Source organism: Chelmon rostratus, chromosome 6 (genome assembly GCF_017976325.1).
Source record: "Chelmon rostratus isolate fCheRos1 chromosome 6, fCheRos1.pri, whole genome shotgun sequence".
In the NCBI taxonomy this organism is placed as follows: domain Eukaryota; kingdom Metazoa; phylum Chordata; class Actinopteri; order Chaetodontiformes; family Chaetodontidae; genus Chelmon; species Chelmon rostratus.
In genome coordinates this window covers 14,284,405-14,307,191 of record NC_055663.1, presented here as the reverse complement: position 1 = coordinate 14,307,191, position 22,787 = coordinate 14,284,405, and the positions used below count along the sequence as shown (strand labels likewise).

The following is a 22,787-nucleotide window of genomic DNA, read 5'->3' as shown; positions in this document are numbered from 1 at the left end:
GTACACATGCTGTGAGTTTAAGGAAAATACCAGGAATCCCCCAGTGCAGTAACCTTCAGTCTTGCACTGTGATAGCTAATGTGATTTCTATTTACGGTGCACCCCATCTGACTGTCAGCGTTACTGCCGCATCAGAGGCGTTTAGAGAAAATGCCAAGGCCAGCGAAGTGTCACGTCTCCTATCCAACGCTGTCATCGCTGGAAATAGAGATGACACTCAGGAGATGGATTGTCCTCACCCAGCCCCCACCAGTAACTTCACTTCTTATCTGACACTGGGAGGAAGGAGGAAAGTAGTGTAAACAACCCCACACACTTACATCCCTGCTGAATTTCCAGTCGCTGACAGGCGCCTGCCAATGTCTGCTTCACTTTGCAAACTGTGCTGCTTGGTGATGGTGAAAGAAAAAAAAAGATACAAGAAGATGATTGAGTGGGATGCTGCTGCGTGACAAAGAGGGATGGACACGGAATCAGCGGAATAAAAACAATTATTGTTATATTCCGCAAACTGTTGTGTTTCTGTGATATTTGTTTACTGAATAAAAAGATACTGCACAGATCAGAGTGTCCCGATGCTTTATATGTTTGTATGCCACCATAAGACCTCTGCTACATTCTGAGGACACCTTGTCCTTGTATATACTGTTTGAATAAATGCTGTTTATGGGTTTTCCATAGGTTTTGAATGGTGTAGATGGACAGACACAAAGGTGGAGGAACAAAGTTAGACAAAGACAGAAAGGCAGAACCACAATCTGTTTGTAATGTAACATTTTCTTATAAAGGAGGTCTTGTTATTGAGTGTGGTAATAGATAATAACCTGATGACACATGCAAACATACAGAGTGACATATAAAATAATGAGGATATGAAAATTGTGTTGCCATTTTCAGCAGTGGCACTAAATGTTTGACAATATTGCATGTTGACATTCAGGCCAATTAAGAACGCTTAATTGAAAATTGAAGGGGGTGCAGATGGATAAAGAGATACAAAGGGACGGAGAGAAAGAAAAGGAGGGAGAGGGAGAGAGATAAAGTCATACACACGCACAGAGAAGGAGGGAGGGAGGGAGGGTGGCGAGGAAGTACTTAGAGAGGAGACGCATCATCTGTGCAGTGGTGGAAGCAACATCCCCCGGTTGCAGTCCGACAGCGCAGCAAACAGCATTCTCACTATTTGTTCCAGGAACTGTTGCTCCGTGACGCGGCGATGTGGATTTACAAGCTTATTTTCGGACTCTTCATCATCATCATCTCCTCTTCTGGTAAGTTTGGCGAAAAGCTCGGGTCGCTTCCCAGACGTCCGCCACCGGGCTGGAGCTGGTGCTGAACGCGTTTGTTTGAAGAACAGAGCGAGTTAAGAGGAGCTTTATTAATACAGGGTAACTTTATTATGTTCTGTTGTTTGCAACATCCCGACAGTCTATCTGCAGTGTCGGTATTTACAATGAATGTGAGGATTGTGTCTGCTCAGAAAATCACTTATTTTTCGCATCTAATTCTAAGAAGACAGTTAAGTTGTGTGATTCTTAATGTCTGAGCACAGTCATTTCTTAAGTTGGCCGTTTCTGGAAGAAATAATCATTTTATGGACAGGGATGAAAACGACGCTTTTGCCATTATTGATGATCCAGCAGAGGCTTTTTAATCCCTGTAGTGCGCATTACACCGCATAGGGACGCATTAAGACATACATTATCTGACTGGATCACGAGATAAATACACTCTGTGATAAATTGAATAGATACAACCCACTGTCCCGCAAAATGGCCCATATTAAAATCAAATTAGTGATTCAGTCATCCTGTAGTCCTAACAGAGTGCGATTTTGCGCCTCATTGCGCGCAGGCACTCAGGCAGAGAAACTGCCGAGCCGCTGAACGCAAGTTGAGGATCGGACAAACACTATGCCCCCGGTCCTCTGCGATCATCAGGTTGCTCAACACGTCCATAAAACACCCAAGTGCTGGATCTGAAACACCAGTTCTCAAGTCTTTCTGTTTGCATGATTCTTCCAAGAGTCGACTGCTTTTTAGACACCTCTCCAGCAGAGACACCACAGGATGAAGTTTTTTTTTCTTTGTTGATGAAAGCTCTTGAATCGACTGAAGTGGATATAGACAGAGAGTTGAAACAGGTGGGAGGAGGAGAAAGGAGGAGCTGGCGTGAGTTTTCTGTCCAAATGTAAATGTCTAACTGGCTCTTTGATTTTGCAGAGAACCTGTCAACAACTGAGGCCCCGTGCAGACACAGAACTGAGTCCCCTCGCTGTGTTTCTGTGGGTGGGTGTCAGCCATGGTTTCACTGGGGGCCACAGATAAATGACTGTGCATCCTATTAGGTCTTGTAGATTAATAACAGTTAAAGCAGACTAATTCTCACATTGTCATGCTGAGGCCCACTGTTCTCAGTCTAGCTGGGCTCATTAGCAGATTATAGACACTGTGTCCCAGACCACAGCGAAGGCTTTGCCAGTTTGTTTGTGTGCATGTTTAATGATAATTAACCCTGTGTATCATCTTACAAATAAAACACGATTCAAATTACCTTATATTAACAGAACACGGCACAGATAAAAGGTAAATTAAAATGAAACAAACTATGAAGTAGGCAGACTGGTGGCAAAGAAGGCAAGATATTAGACTCAAATAACCAGGATGTCTCTGGTTTGACCACAGCAGCTTGTCCACAGCATAATGTGGCCTTGAGCAAAGCACTGCTCTAATTTACAGTAAGTGGCTGCTAAACGTGTAATTGTAAACACTACTGAGTGGCCATGGACATGTTATGTAATTCCTCATCAGAGGGCAGAAGAAATGCGCTCCAGGACTACCAGAAGACTGATGGCATACGACTGGCTGTCGTGTCTCCTGATTCCTCCCACCTGACCAAAAGCAGGAAGCTGAGCATGGCCAAGTGTGCCAAAGCCTGCAGCCGCAACAGGAGACTCCCCTTCACCTGCAGGTATGTCTGCTCTTAGTTTAGTTTATTTAGAATGAAACCGCAGCTGAATTCCATAGTAAATAAGAATTATGGTGCAGGAGAGGAAGAACGCCTAAAACGCTTCCGCAGAGTCTCCCCCTTTACTTAAACAAATAAAAAAAATGATTCATCAAACAAACAAACAAAGAACGCAAAGCACGAACAGGAAAGTTTTTTATGTCATTACCCCTTCAGCAACAGGTAAGGTAGCTCTCCCACAATGAGGACGCCTGTCAAAACACAAAGGGTAAAGTGGTGGTTCCTCAAGTTCCTTAATTATGCTTTTCACAGATGTAATGCATTGTTGTCCACCTGGTTTAGCAGGCCTCCAAACTGCTTTGCATACTCATGTAACAGTGGTGTTAATTGCTCTCAGTGGCCTTTTGCTACGAGAAGCGACAGAAAGCTGACCATTATGTACTTCACTCTTCCCCCGTTCTGTCTCGCTCCTTTCCTTTCCTCCTTATTCTCCAGAGCGTTCCTCTATGATCATAAAAACAGGAAATGCCAGTGGCTGTCGTTCGACAGGAACTCACCAGGAGCTCAGAGCCAACAGGACTTCAACTACCAACTCTATCAAAAGAAAGGTGCCCTCTGCTGTTCCAGCTCTTCTCTCTACCAGCTGCTACTGAAGTGGCGTCTCCCCCTGTCACCACATCTTTCCGTCAGAAAAAAAACCTCTCTGCGTAGGCTCGCTTCCACTCAGCAACGCTGCTTCAGTTGTTTCAAAAGATGCATGAGAATTTCAACTCAGAGCAATGTTAGCTTTATAATCCCTCAAGAGAAAGTCAAGGAAGGGCAAGGACCATTGTCATGTTTATTGTGTTGCAGCACATTATGGTTCATTTTCTGTCATTAAGCAGTGTTTGTGTAAACAATGGAAACCCCCAACCCACTTGACTCTGACTGACCACAACAGCGAACGTGCAAGCTGTGTAGCCTATTTTACTGGATCCAAATGTTTTGCACAAGATTAGGAAAACAGATTTGGCTTTTGGCATTGTCGTGGCCTTGTTAAGCTCAGCGTTATAGTTGAACATCTCCTTCTGTCTGTTTTCTTCATCATCTGCACAGGCTCTGTGCACACTAACACTGCGATCAGGTTGTTGGCCCATCTTACTCACTGGCTCTGTTTTACCGCTGTCTCTCTTTCAGACTATGTTAGGGAGTGCATTGTGGGCACAGGTCAGAGCTACAGGGGGCGAAGGTCAGTGACAGCGAGCGGGATCCTGTGCCAGGCCTGGGCCTCTCCTATCCCTCATGAACACAAGTAAGAATCTGATGCACTTTTCACCACAATGTCAAACAAAGTAGTGTTAAAGCTGTTTCTTACTATTAGGGCTGGCCTGTTTGTGATGCAATTAGCTAGTAGCTAGGGGCTAGTCTGTATGCGCGTGTATGTGTATATGAGTTTGATATATTAGGGGTTGATTAGGCTCCTGGGAGAAGTCATTCATCAGAACTGACCTCATTGTAACGCTTTACAGAGTCACAGATCATTTCCTGCTGTGGCCCTACTGTTTATCTAGGTGTGTGTGTGCAAGTGTGTGTGTGTTTAACCGGGATTAGGATCGTATCTAATATGCAGTCTTTGGTTAAGCTCTAGGTGCATCCACATAAAGCAAATTTTTCAACATGCAGCCTTATTTTCCGATACAGTGCAGCCCTCTGAAAACGAGCCAATTAAGTGGAGTTTAAAGAGAAGGGATGCAAGTGAGGCAATGGCTTCTGTAGGATTACGAAAGTTAAATTAGCACTAATCTTAAGTAATTGCCTGGTAAGCAACGAGATAACAGCATTTATCCTTTCGAAAAATGTCTAACGAGGTATTAAGTCTCAGATATTCAGACTTTTGTAGATGTGTTTTATCTTTAGTCAAATAAATTGCCGTCATGGATTCTGAAACATGACAATATGACACAAATGGATTTACTATTAATAAGAAAACACGTGACGTGACATCCAACTGAAGATGAAGGCCCATGGATGCTACGCTGTGCAATAGTTTGTGTCAATGGAGGATAATGTTGGAACTGAGGAGAAAATACCAGTGAAATAAGGACAAAGTTTATCATGTGCCAGATATTAATAACCATCAGATAACCCTACACACGACACCTCATCTTAGACTTTTACTATCCTTGAACATCATGCTACCTCCCCGCCTCTCTCTCCCCTCTGCTCAGAGGTATTAAATGACTTTGAAAGGCTTTGTAGTGAGTTGTCACTGCAGCAGACGGATCAAAGAGGGCACTGTATGTTTGTACCTCCTGTGAACCTGCTTTATCAGACTGCTATTAATGTCTCTGTAGATCAGGCAATTAAACCCAGGCGCTTTGTATGTTTTATCAGTTGACTTACAGGCATGGGAAAGTCTGACACATACACACACACACACACACAAAAGAACAAATTGCGTTTTTATCAGTAAAAGGTTTCTCCTCGTTTTTGATTGCCCAGCAAAGGCCTTCTCATGTCTGTCCCTGTCATTACCCACTCCACTGACAGACTACTTCAGAACTTATCTTTTCATCATCATGTGGAAAAACACAGCTTGACTTGAAGACCACGCTACGGGCCATCATCGCAACTTGTGACCACAGCCATGTGCGTGCCTGATGTAGAAGAAATGAGTCATTTGTCAGTGTGTTTATAGTACGTTCAGAACCAGCCTCATGGAAAACTAACATTGCTTCTACATATTTATGTGTTTTCTCTCATTAATAACATTGTGTCATCGACGGTCCGATCCTTTGGCGTTGCTGTCGGTTACTTTTACACTTTTACACTCTTGCTGGTCATGTCGAGGGGCAGCTTGTAGCCATCAAAGTGAAGCAGCATGCGTACAGAATTTGTCATCCTGCCGGAGTTATAAAGAGGACAACAGAAACTGTGGCCTTGGATTTTCAAAAACAGGTTGCTCTGCATGCTCGCTGAAACATTTGGCAACCGGTGTGTCTGTTTGTGTAACTGCGGCTCTGCTCCTGACAGATTCATGTCGAAGAAGTTCAGGAAGAAGGACCTCAGAGAAAACTACTGTCGCAACCCAGACAACTCCACCGTTGGGCCGTGGTGCTTTACCACTGACCCCCGGCCACACCTCAGACACCAGGAGTGCGGCATACCACAGTGTTCACAGGGTAGGCTACACACACACACAAAATATGTTTTGCATCCATCTGACAGACATTCATCTTAAAATAATGCCCATTTCATGTTGCAAATTGCTCCCCGACTGAGGCTTGATCGTCTGAAATGAGCTGCAGCAAATTAGGCAATCACACAGTGCCTTGGACTAAGCAACGCTGGCTCGAACTGCGCTCCGTGTGCGTATGTGTGTGTGTGGGGCACAGGTTTTCTTTATTTTCGGAGGCCAGCTGCAGCTGTTTCCAGGTGTGTGGTTCAGTTTATGCTGTCCTCTCTCATTCCATCAGGTTCGGGTTTTGTAAGCGGTTTGAACCTAAAGAGGCTGGTGTTGGGAATGTTAGAGGATATTAATCCCTTGTCGTCTCCTATGGATAAATTGTTAGCTATTTTATCCAACTCTGTCGCACACACGGGAGGAAACTGTTGAGTTTGAGTTATGGGTTTGTACAAGTAAAACTTTGATATTTGTCTGGTCGTGATGAAAGAAAAGCACTTTCCCACCAGTGTTTCAGCCTCTATGTTATATCACACAATATTACTGTCAGGCACTGATGTCTTCCTGAAGACAGGGATGATAATGACCTCTGTTATCTAATCCCTGGGGATTCGTGCTGTCAGAGGGGTTGTTTCCTCTGCACGTATGACACTGGATCACGTTAATGAGGAACCAGGCTGTGGGTCGATAAGACAGGATGGGAATCCTTCTTTCTGTCCAGCGCACATATGGTGTCCCACAGGGTTATCACAAGTTGTACAGCAGAGATAATGACTTTTTATTTTGATAGAAAGCCTGCGTTCATTCAGAAGAAAATGGCTTGAAGGGTTTCTCCAGAAATTAGCTGGTCCTAATGGGAAACATACGCACAGACGCACAAGCATGGCGTGCGCAAACACACATACACATGCAGCCTGTGGTATTAAATGTGCTCTGTCATGACAGCAGCGGACTTATGAACATCTGTTTCTAATATGCATGTTCTCTGTTGTTTACACTAGACAGTGTGTACTACTCACCATGCAACAAATGGTGACTTTCCTACATCAAAGAGATCCTTGCCTTCGTTAGTGTGACACATAATATGTGCTTTCATATATTAAGTGTATTTATATATATAATGTCTGAACTTAAGGGAGATCTAACAAGTATAAAGGGTTTTATTGCAAAATGTTACATAACCACTTTGAGGCACAAAATTATGAACTAAAATGTATTAAAGTAAATGATCCACTATGTTTATGTCTTAAGTTTATTGCTTTGTCAACCCATTACTACACTACTAAAAGTATCATGAGTTATTGTCATTCTGTGCTCTTAATCATGTGTCGGCGGTCCTCTTTACTGTTAAGTGGTCAGAGTTTCTTTCCAACAGCTGCAATACAGCAAACAGATGCTAATACATTTTTAATAGTTTGATTCTGTGTTTCTCTAAGCTGTTGCCTGTGTGTTTGTGGATCTCTCTCTCTCTCTCTCTGTGTGTGTGTGTGTGTGCATGCGTGTGTCATTGCCATATAGTTGAGTGTATGAACTGTAATGGGGAAGATTACAGAGGGCCCATGGACCACACAGAGAGTGGAAAGGAATGCCAGCGCTGGGACCTGGATGGACCACACAAACACCTGTACCACCCTGAGAGGTAACACACGCACACACACACACACACACATACTCACAGGCACACTCATGCATGCATCTGCATCACTCCAAATTGAGCATGCTCAATCATACTTAAGCGCACACACAAGGATACGTAATTAAATAGCAAAAAGCATGAGAATACTTTATGTAATAATAAGTTCATGTAGTAATGTCTTGTGAGTAACTCTGGAGATGAAGTGATTTGGAGCCGTTCCCTGAAGGAATGCTGTGAGAATCCAGTGTGTAATTGTGTGTTTTTAGGAGCACTATGCTGGGAAAACTCCTCATTCTGACTTAATTGGCCAAAATTCCTTTAAGCTCTCAGCAAATTTTAAAACAGACTCGTGTCCAGCCATGAGATAAGCTCAGACCTATGTAAGAGTCTAAGTCTGTGTTAGTATACCTTACAAGACGTTTGTGTGTGTGTGTGTGTGTGTGTGTGAGAGCGCTGTGGGCTTGTGCGTCTGTGTCAGGAGAGGGTTCCAGCTAGTCGGATGGCAGGTGGTCTGGATTAGTAGGGACTCGTTAACACATCCTTAATCATCCCAGTGTTTGTGTAAACGAGGTCCCAGACTGCTCATAGCGCTAATGTAATGAGAGGGTCCCACAGCCTGATACTGCGCGCCTTGAAGCTGGAGGCCTGGAGGGATGTGGGACTTTGGGATGACTTACTGTCGAACACCTGTAGTGGTGCGGCCTATTATCTTCCTCACTCCCCTGAGCTCTGAGCAGATTCACAGATGGAGTCCTTGCGCCATTCCAGTTATTAATGCTTCTGTTGCATGCGACGGTGAATTGTCTCTCCACTTCTACTCTGTCCTCTTAAGGATTCTGAAGTAAAATGGAAACATGATTCTCTTTTCGGGTACTTCTGGGCTTTAAGAATGATGTGACAATTCGTGTTTCGTGCCTCTGTTACTTAGCTCCATGTTAGTGAGTTGCACTATGGGTCATGCAAGAGTGTGATCGCTGTTTTGGGTTCTGCTTTTCAAACTTATGTAGCTTTTGTCCAAACACTGAGGTTGTTATATTGCATTTTTTTGTATTAGGTACCCTGACAAGGGCCTGGATGATAACTATTGTAGGAACCCAGACGGACGCCACAGACCCTGGTGCTTTACCACGGATCCAAACACACCCTGGGAGTACTGCAACATCAAAGTTTGTGGTAAGAATTAGTGCATGTTTGTTTGTGTGTAGCTGAATGCATTAGAATTTGTTTGCATGTTAAGTGGGTGTGTTTGTTTTCCATACAGGCCCATGAAGTGTGACTGACTGAGACAGAATTTACAGCTTCCTGTACCTTTAATTTTACCACTCTTCTCATTGGCTGATACTACGAAATACACACCCACTCGCACACACACAACTGTGCACACACACACACACACAGAGTTCCCCTCTTAGGTTTGGCTCTCTGTTATGTCTTCTCTAATAGCCAGAGTGTTTATTTTTCCCCTGCGCCACCGGCCTGCTGTTTATTGTTCTATGCCAGCTCTTATGTGTGGTGGTCAAACTGCGCAGGGCTCAGTTACTGCTCCACATTAACCTCCTGTTACACATACAGACACAACACCAGGGTCACACACACTACAAGCAGATCGCTTTCATTACACCTCATACACTTAGCGTAAGCGGCGTGATTGATGTGTAAGAGCTGGGTGCATGCGTCACGTCTGGCTTTGCGTTTCCTGCGCCTTTACCCTTAAACCAGCAGATACTGTACGCCTTCAGCTGGCCCATAATCAGTGACGAGGCAACGGAGGCAGCCACTGTGGTCCTCAAGAACATAAACCAGAGAGATCGCGGGTGTTATTGTTGGGCTCAGCTTCTCTCTCCTGAGTCTGTGACTGGCCTGTTTGCCTGCTAGAATCATCAGCAGTCCTGGCACCATGTTTACTAGCTGGCACTCCTCCATGTGGACCCAGTGATTCACTGTTCCCCCCTGCTCTTTCCTCTCTAAAAGTTGCTCTCTCTCTCTCTCTCTCTCTATCTCTCTTTCCCTCTCTGTGTCTCTCACTCTCTGATATGGGAGTTTGTTGGGAACAGATCAAGTTTACGACCCAGTTAGTCTTAATCAAAACAAGGCAGAGAGGAGAGAGCAAGAGACAGAGAGACAAACTGTTCTTTTGTCAAGGCCTGCTCTTTTGTTTACTGTAAAATCTAGTGCATATCTATTTTTAGACACATTGTATGGACAGAAAATGTCTGTTTTAGAGTCTTGAAGATCTGCTCCTCTGCACAACGTTGGATACAGTCATGCGCAATGTTCAGGCTAATGAACTTGTGTAACTCGTACATAATGAGCAGGCCTTCTATAAAGCAAAATAGAGCAGATAAGATTTCCTGCCTTGTTTTTCCAATTTTGGCCATATCAGCCTCATTATGCTGTAGGTTTTCAAAAGCCGCAGTGTGAGCCATTCTTTGGAGAGCAGGTGGCCAAAACACTGAGGCTGTTTAGCCATTCATCATGTCAAAGGCACTGTCACAATCAATATTTCCTCAACGCTAAATCATTTACTGCTCATGAATGTTTAGAATGGTTTGTACATGTACTACAACAGCCTGATATAACCAAATAAAGGAAAGTATTTGCAGCTCTCATGTCCACAATTTAAAACTCAAGAGTGTGGACACGCTGGAATTTTTGGACCAATTGATTTGAACACGTCCCGGTCTGTTGCAGTCTGGACGTTTTGGTGCTGACAGTCGGCCGATAAAATCCTGCACTGTGGGATTTTTACAACTGGAATCGGGAACTCTGCATCACGTGTGTGAGTGGGAGATAATAATAGAAGGGCAGGCAAATGGAAAAATGTGTGGTGTGCCATGCATGTCAGAGTATTATTATATAATCTATAGTCCGGTTCATCAAGGTTTCAGTGCAGGGCCACAGTTCATTTGAAGTTCGCCTCCCTCTTACAAAGTTCACTGACCTCGAGCTCTGTAGTTCACAGTCCTTGTTTCCCAAATCTCTCCATCCACCATTTCAACCAAATTTGGCTTTTATCAGTGCCTTTGAATTCCCCGTGCAAATCGCAGCTTAAGTTGTTTTTGTTAAATGTTGCTTTCTAATTTGACGCAATCACATGTGAAAATTAGTGGCAACGTGGACTTCTGGGTTGGCTCATAGTGACACGACTATAATCATTGGCTACCTGTTGTTTGTGTGTGTTGTCCTCCATTTGCTCACTCCTCATTGTTCGATATTTTTAAATGCTGAAAGAAGTAAGTCATGAAAGTACGGAGTTAAGTCTTTGTAGGTTTCAATAACCTTAAAGGCTTAAGGTTTCCCCATTTTCCGTCAGCAGAAATTGTCTTCCTGAGCGTCTGTTTCCATTTAGCGTCTGTGCTTCAGTCTGATTTTTATCAGTGTTTTAATCCCGTACATGTACACACATGTGCTTCGCATGCTGCTGAGTGGATGTCTTTGAGAAAAGAGCGACAGGGCTTGCAAATGTGGAAATATAAAGCTTGTTGTTTTGGGTAATATTGAACCACCTTTCATGTTTTGACTATAACACCACAAGATCTAGAGCTTTAACTGCATAGTTGTTTTTTATTACCTTGTAAAACATGTATAAGCTTGGGATAATGGAAAAGGCTGAAGGACTCTGTATGTTACCTTGACCAACGTCACCCACATCTTTATATATTTATGCTCTGTCACAGAAACACCTCCTAAAAGTAATGTGGTGGAAACAACCGAGTGTTACCAGGGCAGAGGAGAGGGCTACAGGGGGACAGTAGATGTGATGCCAACCGGACTCACTTGCCAACGCTGGGACTCTCAGTATCCCCACAACCACACATTCATACCTCAAGCCTACCCCTGCAAGTGAGTCAGACTCTCACATAAGACATGCATCCACTCACTCACCCACCTGCATGCACTTACAGCAGATTACTGGATGACTTTCTCTGTGTTTTCCAGAGACCTGAGAGAAAACTACTGTCGGAATCCAGATGGCCAAGAATTCCCCTGGTGCTTCACTACGGACCCAAGAGTCCGCACGATGTTCTGCACCAACATCCCTCAGTGCGGCACCCCAAACAAGCCCAGCGGTGAGAGACTAAACAGCTTTACTCGACACGCAAAACTGCAAGAGAAAAGATGCATTTCTCTACATCCGAAGCAGAGAAACATTCTGCAGCTTCATATTTTGTGAACCGTGGTGTTCACATGAGACACTGTTACCGCACATATTTGCTTGTAACCACGTTGCCTCCGTCCCTGCGGATAAGTGTAGCCCTATAGGCCTGTGGGAAGGACTGACCACCGCGTCTCACATAAACCAACTCTGACAGCAGCTCAGGATCGTCAGGTCTCGCTGGACAGTGAAAGATGGAGTGGAAGGATTAGTGCTGGATGGGATTCTTTCTGGGGTAGCAAGAGATTTGGAAGTAAAAGATGTAAATCTATGGCTGAGTACACAAATGCAAATTTCCCAAGGGATCTAAGGGATACATCTTTGAGATGGCCTTGCAATGGGATTGTAAACCCTCTCTGAGGTTGTGTTGTGGTCTACCCTAAAGGACTGAAAGCGTTCCCACATAGAAGTGACATGCAGAGTGACAGACAGCTTCAAAACCTTTTTTATGACCTGGGTCTTTCTAAGGCATCGTTGTGGACGGCTTCTTTGTGTTCCCAGCTCTGCATATTTTAGATCCAATGACAACCACGATAGCTCAGAAACTAAGAGCTGCTTTTATTCTTTTGCGCATAATTGAGCAGTCTTCAGTTTTTTTTCATAGTCTGTAGTACGACAATACTGTATGTCAAATAATGCACAAAACTATTGTTGTGGTGATGCAGGTTTACTGAGGCTTAGTAATGTTGAGCACTGTCACTGCCTATTATGTATGTTTTTTGTTCAAAGCTGTTTGTTTGTACAGACGTGAAGTATGTGTTCAGAATGCCTGTCTCATTTTATTTCTTCTTTTTGTCCAAATACAGACTGCTATGAAGGCTTCGGAGAGAATTACCAAGGAGAGCAGTCAAGGACTAGATCAAACCTGCCCTGTGCTCCCTGGAGAGACCACAGCAACAGGTCGCCCCACTGGATCCCTGCTACTTTCTAACCTAATAACTTTCCCAAACTCCACTGTGATGTATAAAACAGACCTGCACCATCAATAAACTGCAGACAAGCCCGTCTGCCTAAAATAGAGATCAAGATGTCACACGGTCCGAGTACACGTAACCCATCAGAGAGTCTAACATAGTGTAGAGGGTTTTTTAAAAGCACAATCGGGTCAAAGGAAACCACCAATAATGAGCAGAAAATATGCAAATTTCATGGGTTTCAACAGGAGAAAGAATGCTTGAGAAATTAACCTGCACTAACTCGCACAGGACAGCCCGAGCGTGCAGGCGGACGGATCTGCGTTTTCGAGAACCATGTGTGTGAACCTGAGACGTGGTGGTTAGTGCAGGGAGGCGCCCCATTATTGACCTCTTGTTAAGTCGTATTGTTGTTAACGGATCAGGCCAGGCCTCTTGTTTCTCAAAGGAGAAAACGGCTCCTGCGGGTGCCGTGGCGAGCCTCTCCTGCACCTCTTAATGGCTAGAGAAGTGTTTCCCTGAAGATGACCTAACTCAGCAGGAATGGCTCCCAGTGATAACTTGGCTGGGGGATATACACTTCACTCCTCACCTTTGACCCCAAACCCCTCCTTTGTAGGAGCACTTCAAAGCCAATCAGCTCCACTGCTTGGCTCCTGCCCAGGGGTCAAAGGTCAGGGTTAGGGAGTCACAGTGAGAGCTGGCTGTTTTGCTAGCTGCTAGAAATACAACACACACAAACACAGATTTGGAAATCTGGATCGCTGTGATTTGGTACCCAGCATCCCTCTCCCTCTATGTCTCCCTTTTTCCCTTACAATTCTCTACCTTATTGGTCAAGGGATTCAGTGTGGGAAAGAATTCTGTTTGTGGTTTTAAAATTCTTCTGAGAATACCCTCATGTGTGGGATAAGTCTGCATGAGCGTGTATTAAATATGTGAGTGTAGGTGGGTGCATACTGTCTCAGTGAGTAATTCCTTTGCAGATCACCTTCTTATCTTGTCCGGAGAGACAGAGCCTACACAGCTGTGTAGTTTGACTGTCCAGATCCTATCTGGCTAAATTTGTTCCACTTTTACTAATAGTAATAAATCACCAGTAAATCCTTTTTCCTTTTATCAACAAGCAAATTATTTCCCTTGAAGGGAAAAAAAACCTTCCTTTTGTTTTGAAAATTGTCTTTGGGGCTTACTGAATGTTGATGAAAGATTAGTTATTGGATCTTTTGTGTTTGTGTGTTTGTCTAGTGGTGAGAGAGGCATGCTGATGGCTGGCCTGGAGGGAAACTACTGCAGAAACCCTGATAAAGACAAACATGGTCCCTGGTGTTACACCAACAACTCAGCCATTCCCTGGGACTACTGCCATGTAAAACCATGTGAGTGTACATGGAATACCTTCAAGGGGGCACACATTAACACACATAAAGCAACCTGTGAGACTGTGTGAGATTGAAAGTTTGCCATACTTCTTGATGTAAGATAGAACTATTGTGGTTTTGTTTGCACTTTGTCTGGTGGTCGGTCAGACACACACACACACACTCACGCACGCACACACGCACTCTTTATTTGCAGTGTGTAGATCTGTCTACACTCGCAGGTCAGTGTGTGTCAGAGGAGATTCACAACTCATCTGGAAGACAAGGGAGGGCTCCTTCTAACTATTCCCACATGGACCAAGAGCCAGAGGCATCATGACTGTGTGCCTTTGTGTGTGTGTGTGTGTGTGTGTGTGTGTGTGTCATAATTTTGTGTTGGTGGCATTGTGTTTCTATCAAAACTACACAGGTATCTGATTATTCTAGCAAATAAAGATCCATTTTCTATACATTATTTTTATCAGCAGTTTAAGGACCATACCAGTCATTTTAGCCATTTTACTGTTTGTACTTTACATCACAGCTATGCTGCTTTGTCTTATACATTTTAATGTATCTTGTCTGTCACTGTGAGGCATCTTGTCAAAATTCTGCTAATGCTGTGAGGTAATGCTATCTATGCTAACATGCATGAATAATATAATGTTAAACAGATTAAACTTGATGTTCACTGTGATGGATTACACAGCACAAGCAGGCTCTGTACTGTGAGGAAATGAATGGAAACGAGTGGCTGTCCTGGAAATACAGGAGAAGTGTATTGAAAAAAGCTAAAAAGATACAACTTGCAAACACACAGAGTAGCGTGGTCTTGTCACAATCAAAGCCCTCCAGATTAAAAAATTATCATGACATGTCAGACAAAAACAAGGGCCCTGGTGGCCGTGGCTGTATGAAATGTACACCCCGGTGTGAGGTCTCCTCTTATCTTGTATCAGTTAATACTCACTGATCCCTTGTTTGTCTGCTCTCCTCTCTGCAGGTGATGCTTCACAGAACAGCATTCCACTGGGTGAGTGTCCCCGTCAGCTCGTCTGTCTGTCTGTGTTTGAGAGCGGCTCAGCTATGATCTGTATTTGATAGCCTCCAAGGCAAGTGGTGGCGTTTTCCGAACTTGGTTGAGTCCCTTTTATGTCCAGCTGTCCATGGTGGCATCTGTTTCTGTGTATTTGTGTGTGTATATAGGAGTGCGTGTGTGTGTACGCATTGGTCTGCCTGTGTGACTCATTCTTCTGCACACAATAATTCAAAGATGAACCCCTTAATCTCTCGACATATAGAGTTCAAATTGCATCCATGTGATATATGAACATGATGGTAATTACCTTATTTAACAGCCTCATCGGTTAACTAGTTGTGTTTTATTTGCAGTACAATGATGATTATAGTGGATCATTAGGCAGCTCAAGAGCCTTGCATTAAACAATATGTCACCATTAATCACAGTATATCTCTGCCTGTGAATGCATATGTATGCCTTAAATTAAATATACTTATGACATATATTGTGCACATATGACTTATGAGATATATTGAAATGTTGTGTGTGTGTGTGTGTGTGTGTGTGTGTGTGTGTGTGTGTGTGTGTGTGTTTGTTTCTGCATTTCCAGGTGAGCTGTCATCTGTGGGGTGTTTTGTCCATAAGAGAACCAGAATCGTGGGAGGAGGTCCAGTGGGCATATCAGACGGCAGCTGGATGGTCAGCATACAGAAAGGGTACGGCAGGGCATTTAAAATTCAACACATTTTCCTCCACCACTGAAGAAGAACAGTAGGCCACCTTACACAGACCACCTTTGAATTCTCAAAAAGTTCAGTTGAATTGTTTTCTGTTTTGTTTTGTTTGCATTTGTGTTTTCAGCCGCCGGTTCAAACGTTGTTCCACTATGCTCAGACACGCGTGCATGCAAACATTTGAGCAAACTGTTTGAGATGTGATGAATGTTCTATAAACTAAAGTATGACATATCAGTTAATGGTAGAATAATAACATTTTGATGTATTTGAGAAACAACTGGATTTCTGTGACTTCCCAATGTAGAGTTTTTACCAATGATCAGTTTGTGTTCGTGTTTCACAGCTTCTATTGTTTTAGGTTTGTCCTCAAATGTGCCATTTGTGTTTTGTGCTTGTTTCAGGTCGATGCACTGGTGTGGGGGCTCACTAATACGAGAGGAGTGGGTGCTCACTGACAGACAGTGCTTCTCTTCATGGTAACTTCAGTGCTCGCTGTCTGTTAATGTCATTTCTTTCTTTTTGCTTGAACCTTGAACTGTCAGTGCATTTTCTTTTATACCCTCAGTGTATTAAATGTAAGATTTATTTCTTCAGCTCATATGAATTTCTCTATATACTCAAGGATAAGCACCTAACCGACTCTCTTCACTTGCTACTGTCTGTCCTGATCAGCCTGAGCTTGTAGAGAGAAATAAATGGAGAATATTTTATTAAGCATTAAATCTGTCTTGTGCCTCTCCAGTGTTCCAGACCTCAGTGAGTATCGGGTGTGGCTGGGAGTCTCAGATATTCGAGAGGGTGCTCCTGACTGGTCCAAGAGACAGGAAGTCAGCATAGCTCATGTGATATGTGGTCCTGAGGGCTCCAGTTTAGCTCTTATAAGGCTGTCTAAGTGAGTACCTGGAAAAATAATCTCAAAGATATACTGATATATAGTTGTGTGTGTCATTTTGATCATGCTTTGTATTTTCTGTGTCCATTAAATATGTCTAGGCCTGCGCTTCCTGCAGACAATGTCCATACAATTCAGCTACCTGTGGCTGGGTGCTCCATCCCAGAAGGGAGATTATGTAAAATGTATGGATGGGGTGAGACCAAAGGTACTGATATTCTATATTCTACATTCACTACAGCCGTTGTATATAATACATACTCTCCCGGTCTCCCAGGTTTGCAATATATTGCATTTATATTGCATTTCTCCTGCAGCAGTCCTGGATTATTATGTGTATTCTTTTTTTATGTATATATAAGGTGGAGGTGCAAAAAGTATATTGGAAGACAGTCCTCTCTTAAATAGTTGGTTGCTGTATAGCTTTTGCCATATGGCCATATGTTTTTCTCAACTGCTCGCACTGCTTATTGGGTGGCTTGATATACAGACCAAAGAAGATTGATATTTTTAATAAATGTTAAAATGTGCAATGATTTCTGTATAAACCATTCAGACTTCATTCACTTCTGGCTCTTGAATCTGGAAATGTGCTAGATTATTGCACAGTATTATGTTTATGTTACATCGTAGCTTTAAGAGTTTTACGATGCAAACAGATCAGAAGCCATAAAGTGCAACCTCAAACTCTTCCAGGCACGGGCCACGATGATGTACTGAAGGCGGTCGACCTGCCGATTGTCACTAATGAGAGGTGTAGAGAGATGCACCGAGGGAACCTCCACATCACCAACACCAAGATCTGTGCAGGTGGCAAGAGGAATGAGGGAGTGTGTGAGGTAAACTGTTCTTATTCTTTTTGTAGTGAGGCCAAATAACCATCTCAGTGATCTGCAGGAAGAATCCACACTAGAATTCACATGGTGTGTTCAGTCCTTGTTGGTAAACAAGACCAGGCCTGCAGACCTTTGGATAAAGTAATTGTTCTCAGTGTGAATTCATGAGAGCATTTGCGCCTTGATTCAACACAACGCTTTCAAAGCGCAGTTTGATCCAAATCTCAAACAAATGTTCTTTGAATCCGCAGGCTTAGTATTCAGTCCGTCGTAAATAGAGCAGCTGGAGACTGTTGCACTAAATTTCATCAGTGATCAAAGCCTTGGTTTTGTGGTTTCTAGCTTTGAAAGAGAGCTGTCCATGTTCACAGATACTGATGGTGCTGTCTGTCCATGAAAGACTGAAAATGCATTTTGCTTTCGTTCAGCGCTGTCATAAATGCGAACTGTGATGATAGCCATTTCTCAACGAGTGACGTAGAAAAATATGCTATCTATTTCTTCTTTTGCAGAGGGATTATGGCGGCCCCCTCGTGTGTCAGGATGGTGAGATCAGGGTTATTGTGGGAGTGAGCGTCCATGGCAGAGGCTGTGCTCGGGCCAACCAGCCTGGCATCTTCATCAACGTGCCCTTCTACACACAGTGGATCTACAAGGTCTTCAAATATTACCCCAACCCTGAGATCGCCTAGGGGCTCGACAGAGGCTAAAAGAGAACCGGGGCCCTAAATCAAACCTAGAGCCTCTGCTTCTGTAAATCCAGCAATGCACTCAGGCCACCATGTTTTTCATACCTACATAGCCCACAGATCAAGAATCTGATCTGAGGATGCACTCTTAATAGATGAATGGGTGGGGAAACACTGTGAACAGATCATAACCAGAAAGAATCATTGATGGGGGATTGATGGTAATTATGAGAAGAAAAAGTTGACACTGTTCATATCTTAGAAATGAACTGCTGGAGCAGCTACTAGTAAAAGAAGGGACCCGACATAAGTCGAACGTTACCGTAACAAAGCAAGATGTCTTTGATGGAGTTGGGAGCAGACCAACACAAATTTAGTGTCATCCATTTTTCATGGTTTTCTTTTGGTAGCAAATCCACCAGGGTGGTATGTGTGCATGTGAATATTCTTGATTCCTGGCATTACTTGAATGTTTTGAAGACCAAAGTGCAGTGGTTCAGCAGCTCCCTCTGTAGAGTACATCAATGGGCCACTTAGAGAACTATCCAGTGGTAGGGCAATGTTAAGGGCACTCTTACCAAGCATCTCCAGGGGCTTAGATAAAGTGGTCCTTACTGTACATAGTATTTTAACGAGTGTATTTGTGACACTCTAACGGTGATTTGGGTCTTATAGATCTGTGACAAGAGAAATGAATGTCGAGGTAGGCAGATAAATGATGTACAGTGCGTTATCTACATTTCAGCTTTCTGTCAAGTTTCTGTCTCAAAATAATGTCGGAAACACCCAAATAAACTTCAGTATTTTAATGTTATCACGAAGCCACACAAAGACTGTATATATGAACATGCTCTTTGCATTCTGTGTAGAAAGGAATGTGTGCGTAGTCAGCCTTTGTAGGATTTGAAAAAAAAAGCAGAAAATGTAACATTAATGTGTACACATGTGCTCTTTCTATACAAAATTGAATATTTCCTTAACGCTATGTGTTAATTCATTTTGTTTGTGTGTCTGTGTGAGAGAGAGTGAATGTGTGTGCATCTGTTTTTATACACACTTCTGCAGCACTGTCCATATGCAAAAAGAAAACTGCAGGAGTGTGTGTGTGTGTGTGTGTGTGTGTGTGTGTGTGTGTGTGTGTGTGTGTGTGTGTGTGTATTTGCATTTGAGTCAGAGCTGAATGAATTATGCTCTCCCCACACTCAGACCTTGGCAGACCTCCAATTCCAATCCACTCTTGATATTAGCGTCACAAAGTCTGTCACTTCAAACTTTGTCATGGAAAAGAAGAGATGGTCTTTGGAACTGTATTGTCTGTAATGGAGGCTTCACTGAGATGACTGAATGGCCCTTGAAACAAATTAACACATCTCGTTTAGCGGTGTAAATGATTGAGATGGCTTTATATTATAACTAGATTATGTTTGCAAGAGTGAGCAAGTGTTTCTCTGCGGATGTGCGCACACTGAAAGATGCTGCAAGCTGCTATATTCTACAGGTTGTACAGTACTGTCTAATTTTCTCTGTATGTACATTCACTATAAAATTCAATGTCATCTTATCCAATATGCTAAAAGTTAAACCCAATTTCAGCAATTATTTGAAATGTTTTATGATGTCTGTCACTATATTAAATGTTGTTGTTTTTTTTAATCAATGAGATTCGCCTCCATTTCATGTTTTAAATGTTGCATTCTTTGAATGCCCCATTTCAGTGTTCTGAATGCAAATGTGTATGGTCTCAGTCCTCTTGCTGTATAATTAAGTCAAGGCTGTTGTGCTTCCCCACCAGGAGATGGCACCACAGTAGCACAGAGACTATAAAGATGTCTCCATAATCTTACTAATCTCCCTCTCTCTCTCTCTCCCTCTCTCTCTCTCTCTCTCTCACACACACACACACACACACTCATCCACTAACATGCACACACACACGCACATAATTACCCACAGCACCCATTTCAGCCTTGTACCTGTTCTTGATCAAGTACAGCGGCAGTATTCTGCTGTCACCCTATTCAGTTTAATAGACAGAGAGTGAAAGATAGATACGAGGGGAAAACGAGTGTGTGTGTGTGTGTGTGTGAGTGTTTGTGTGTGTGTGTGTGTGTGTCAGGGAGTGAGAGGAGGAGTGAGTGAAGGTGAAAGAGCGCAGGAAAGCGGGGACTGAGAACTGGAGATTAATCGTGCTTCCATTGATGCAGTATTAAGGAACTTATGGAGCAAGCAGAAAATACATGGGGATCGACATTTTCCGTTGCCATGCACACTGTGTGCACTATGCACTCATGCTGACACAACACACACGTATAACATACACACATGCACACACACACACGAACAGGGCGTTCTGTGATAACAGCCACTATAGGAGCATCAAAGGGAGATGAAGTGTAAGAAGTTTGCTTTAATCTTCAGGTCAGCTGGATGGACAGAAAGACAGAACATGTAGACACAGACAAGAAGACAGACAGAAGCACAACTGCAATCACACACACACTCTTACAAAAACGCACACACACTCACAGACTGAGTGGCTGACTTGACCCTGGCTCAGTGCACCGTGAGATCTACAGCATACATGAGGCTAATGATCCAGAGAACATGGCTTATGTCAGGGCTGTTCATGCTGGCGTAAAAGCATTTGTGTGTGTGTGTGTGTGTGTGTGTGTGCGTGACTGTGTGAGAGAGAGGGAGATAGAGAGAGAAAGGGAGAGAGTGTGTTAGAAAGACAACAGACTGAGAAATGCACCTTCACTCAAGAACCAAAGGGCTCTGTCCCCCAGTTGTCCAATTTACCAAAATGGCTTGAATACACATGTTTTTGAGTTACATACATGATACATATGTAAATGACTCTTATGGTAGATGCATCATCGTTAACAAAGTGAATGATCAATATACAAACAAGAATAAATTCTTTATAACCTTCATTCAAGCAGTTACAAGTCAAGAAAAAAATAACAGCATAAAGAGTAAAGGGAGACAGGAACAGATGTTTTTTTTGTGGCATCACAGCGACAGTATGAATTTTCAGTATGTTGAAAGGTTGTGTTTTCCCCCCTCTTCCAAACCTGTGATGCAGTTTGGCACACAGAGGGGACAAGTACAGCTCGTACCCAAGAACTCACCTGTTGTGCTGTTCATGCACGGGTGCAACGGATTCAGACTGAGTCGGTGGAATGGATAAGTGTGGCATTTCCAGATAAATTTCAAGCTAAATCTCTAGCTGGCTGGCCATTGAAATTCAAACAAAGTAGCAGGGTACTCTCACATGCTGCCACAGTTGGCTGCTGATTGCATGCAGAGATCTAAGCGCGACTGGTGGCGCCTCAGTCCCTCCGTATGTGTGTGTTACGTGAGCGAGGGAGAGCGAGTGGTTGAGGGAAAGAGGGAAAATGAAAGAGAGAGAGAGAGAGACTGATTATTCCAGGGAAAGGCTTTTATAAGCCACAGGACTCCCATTACAGATCATTGAGCTTCAGACTTAGTTAAGAATATCTTTCATAATCTAATTGGGTTGTCTTTGTAATGTCATTTAACCTCTTTTTAGGCACTTTATCCCATCTCTGTGGACTCTTCAGTTTTAGGACTCTGTGTATGTGTGTGCATCCTAAGTGTCACGTGTAGGATTACTACAGTTGAGGCAGAAGGGAGTGTGTGTGGGATGATAGTAAAGCTTTTAAAATAAATGATCCTTCCCATATCAGTATTTCATCCTGTAACTTGACACACCTTTCTATCCCCACACTTAGTTTACCATTAAGATGATCCTCACTTTTCAAAGTTAAAAACCATCAGACAGTTGAACACAGCAAAGAGACTATATAAGTGGTTGTCCTTTCATACACTCCTCTATATACAGAACATACAACATCAGATTGAATAGTAGCATTTGTATCCATGTGTATGGAATTTCCCCCAACTTAAAAATGCACTTCCAGACTATTGTGTCCCTTATTAAGATTCCTTCCAACGTACAAAATAATATTTCATTGAGCTTGCCAGAAATTTTAGGGCAATCTATATATGCAGCGTACACAATAAAGCACAACGCTCGTGAAATCAACCGTCCAAATCAAACCAAGTGTTCAATAAACTCGCTGGGGACTGACAGACTAACTGCCTGACTGACGTCTCGTTGAAGAAATGCTCATGTGTGAGATGAGGCGTGCAGCAAGCAAACTCGAGAAGAAAATGGGCAGCAAATAGTCATTAATCACTTGCAGTGAAATGAGCTCATTTGGGCTGTTTTCTGCAGCTTTTCCTTTGGTATAGTGGACGATCTCATTACACTTTTTATTATACATATTAGTTTCATTTCTCAGATGGATTATCAGCGACATTCACGGCCCTGACCACAGCATTTAGAATTTTTTTCTTCTTACAGGTGCTGTAAAGATGACTTTTTTTAT

The 22,787-nt window shown here is 43.1% G+C and overlaps 1 protein-coding gene across 1 annotated transcript; it reads left to right on the top strand.

Moving 5' to 3' along the window:
• Positions 1-1,137: 1,137 nt before the first annotated feature.
• On the top strand, positions 1,138-20,029 carry LOC121607848 (hepatocyte growth factor). The gene is made up of 18 exons (XM_041938850.1): positions 1,138-1,271; positions 2,811-2,970; positions 3,463-3,575; positions 4,144-4,258; positions 5,980-6,128; positions 7,649-7,769; positions 8,821-8,939; positions 11,444-11,609; positions 11,706-11,836; positions 12,729-12,822; positions 14,085-14,215; positions 15,201-15,230; positions 15,829-15,934; positions 16,357-16,431; positions 16,698-16,847; positions 16,949-17,055; positions 17,544-17,686; positions 18,196-20,029. The coding sequence occupies exons 1-18, from the start codon at positions 1,217-1,219 to the stop codon at positions 18,373-18,375; spliced, it is 2,145 nt and encodes a 714-aa protein (XP_041794784.1). The 5' UTR covers positions 1,138-1,216; the 3' UTR covers positions 18,376-20,029.
• Positions 20,030-22,787: the final 2,758 nt, after the last annotated feature.

Bases quoted from the DNA above. Each gene is read 5' to 3' on its own strand.
- LOC121607848 (XM_041938850.1), top strand. From the start codon at position 1,217: ATGTGGATTTACAAGCTTATTTTCGGACTCTTCATCATCATCATCTCC. The intron at 11,610-11,705 runs GTGAGTCAGACT...TGTGTTTTCCAG, and splicing joins CCTCAAGCCTACCCCTGCAA to AGACCTGAGAGAAAACTACT. The intron at 12,823-14,084 runs GTCGCCCCACTG...GTGTTTGTCTAG, and splicing joins TGGAGAGACCACAGCAACAG to TGGTGAGAGAGGCATGCTGA.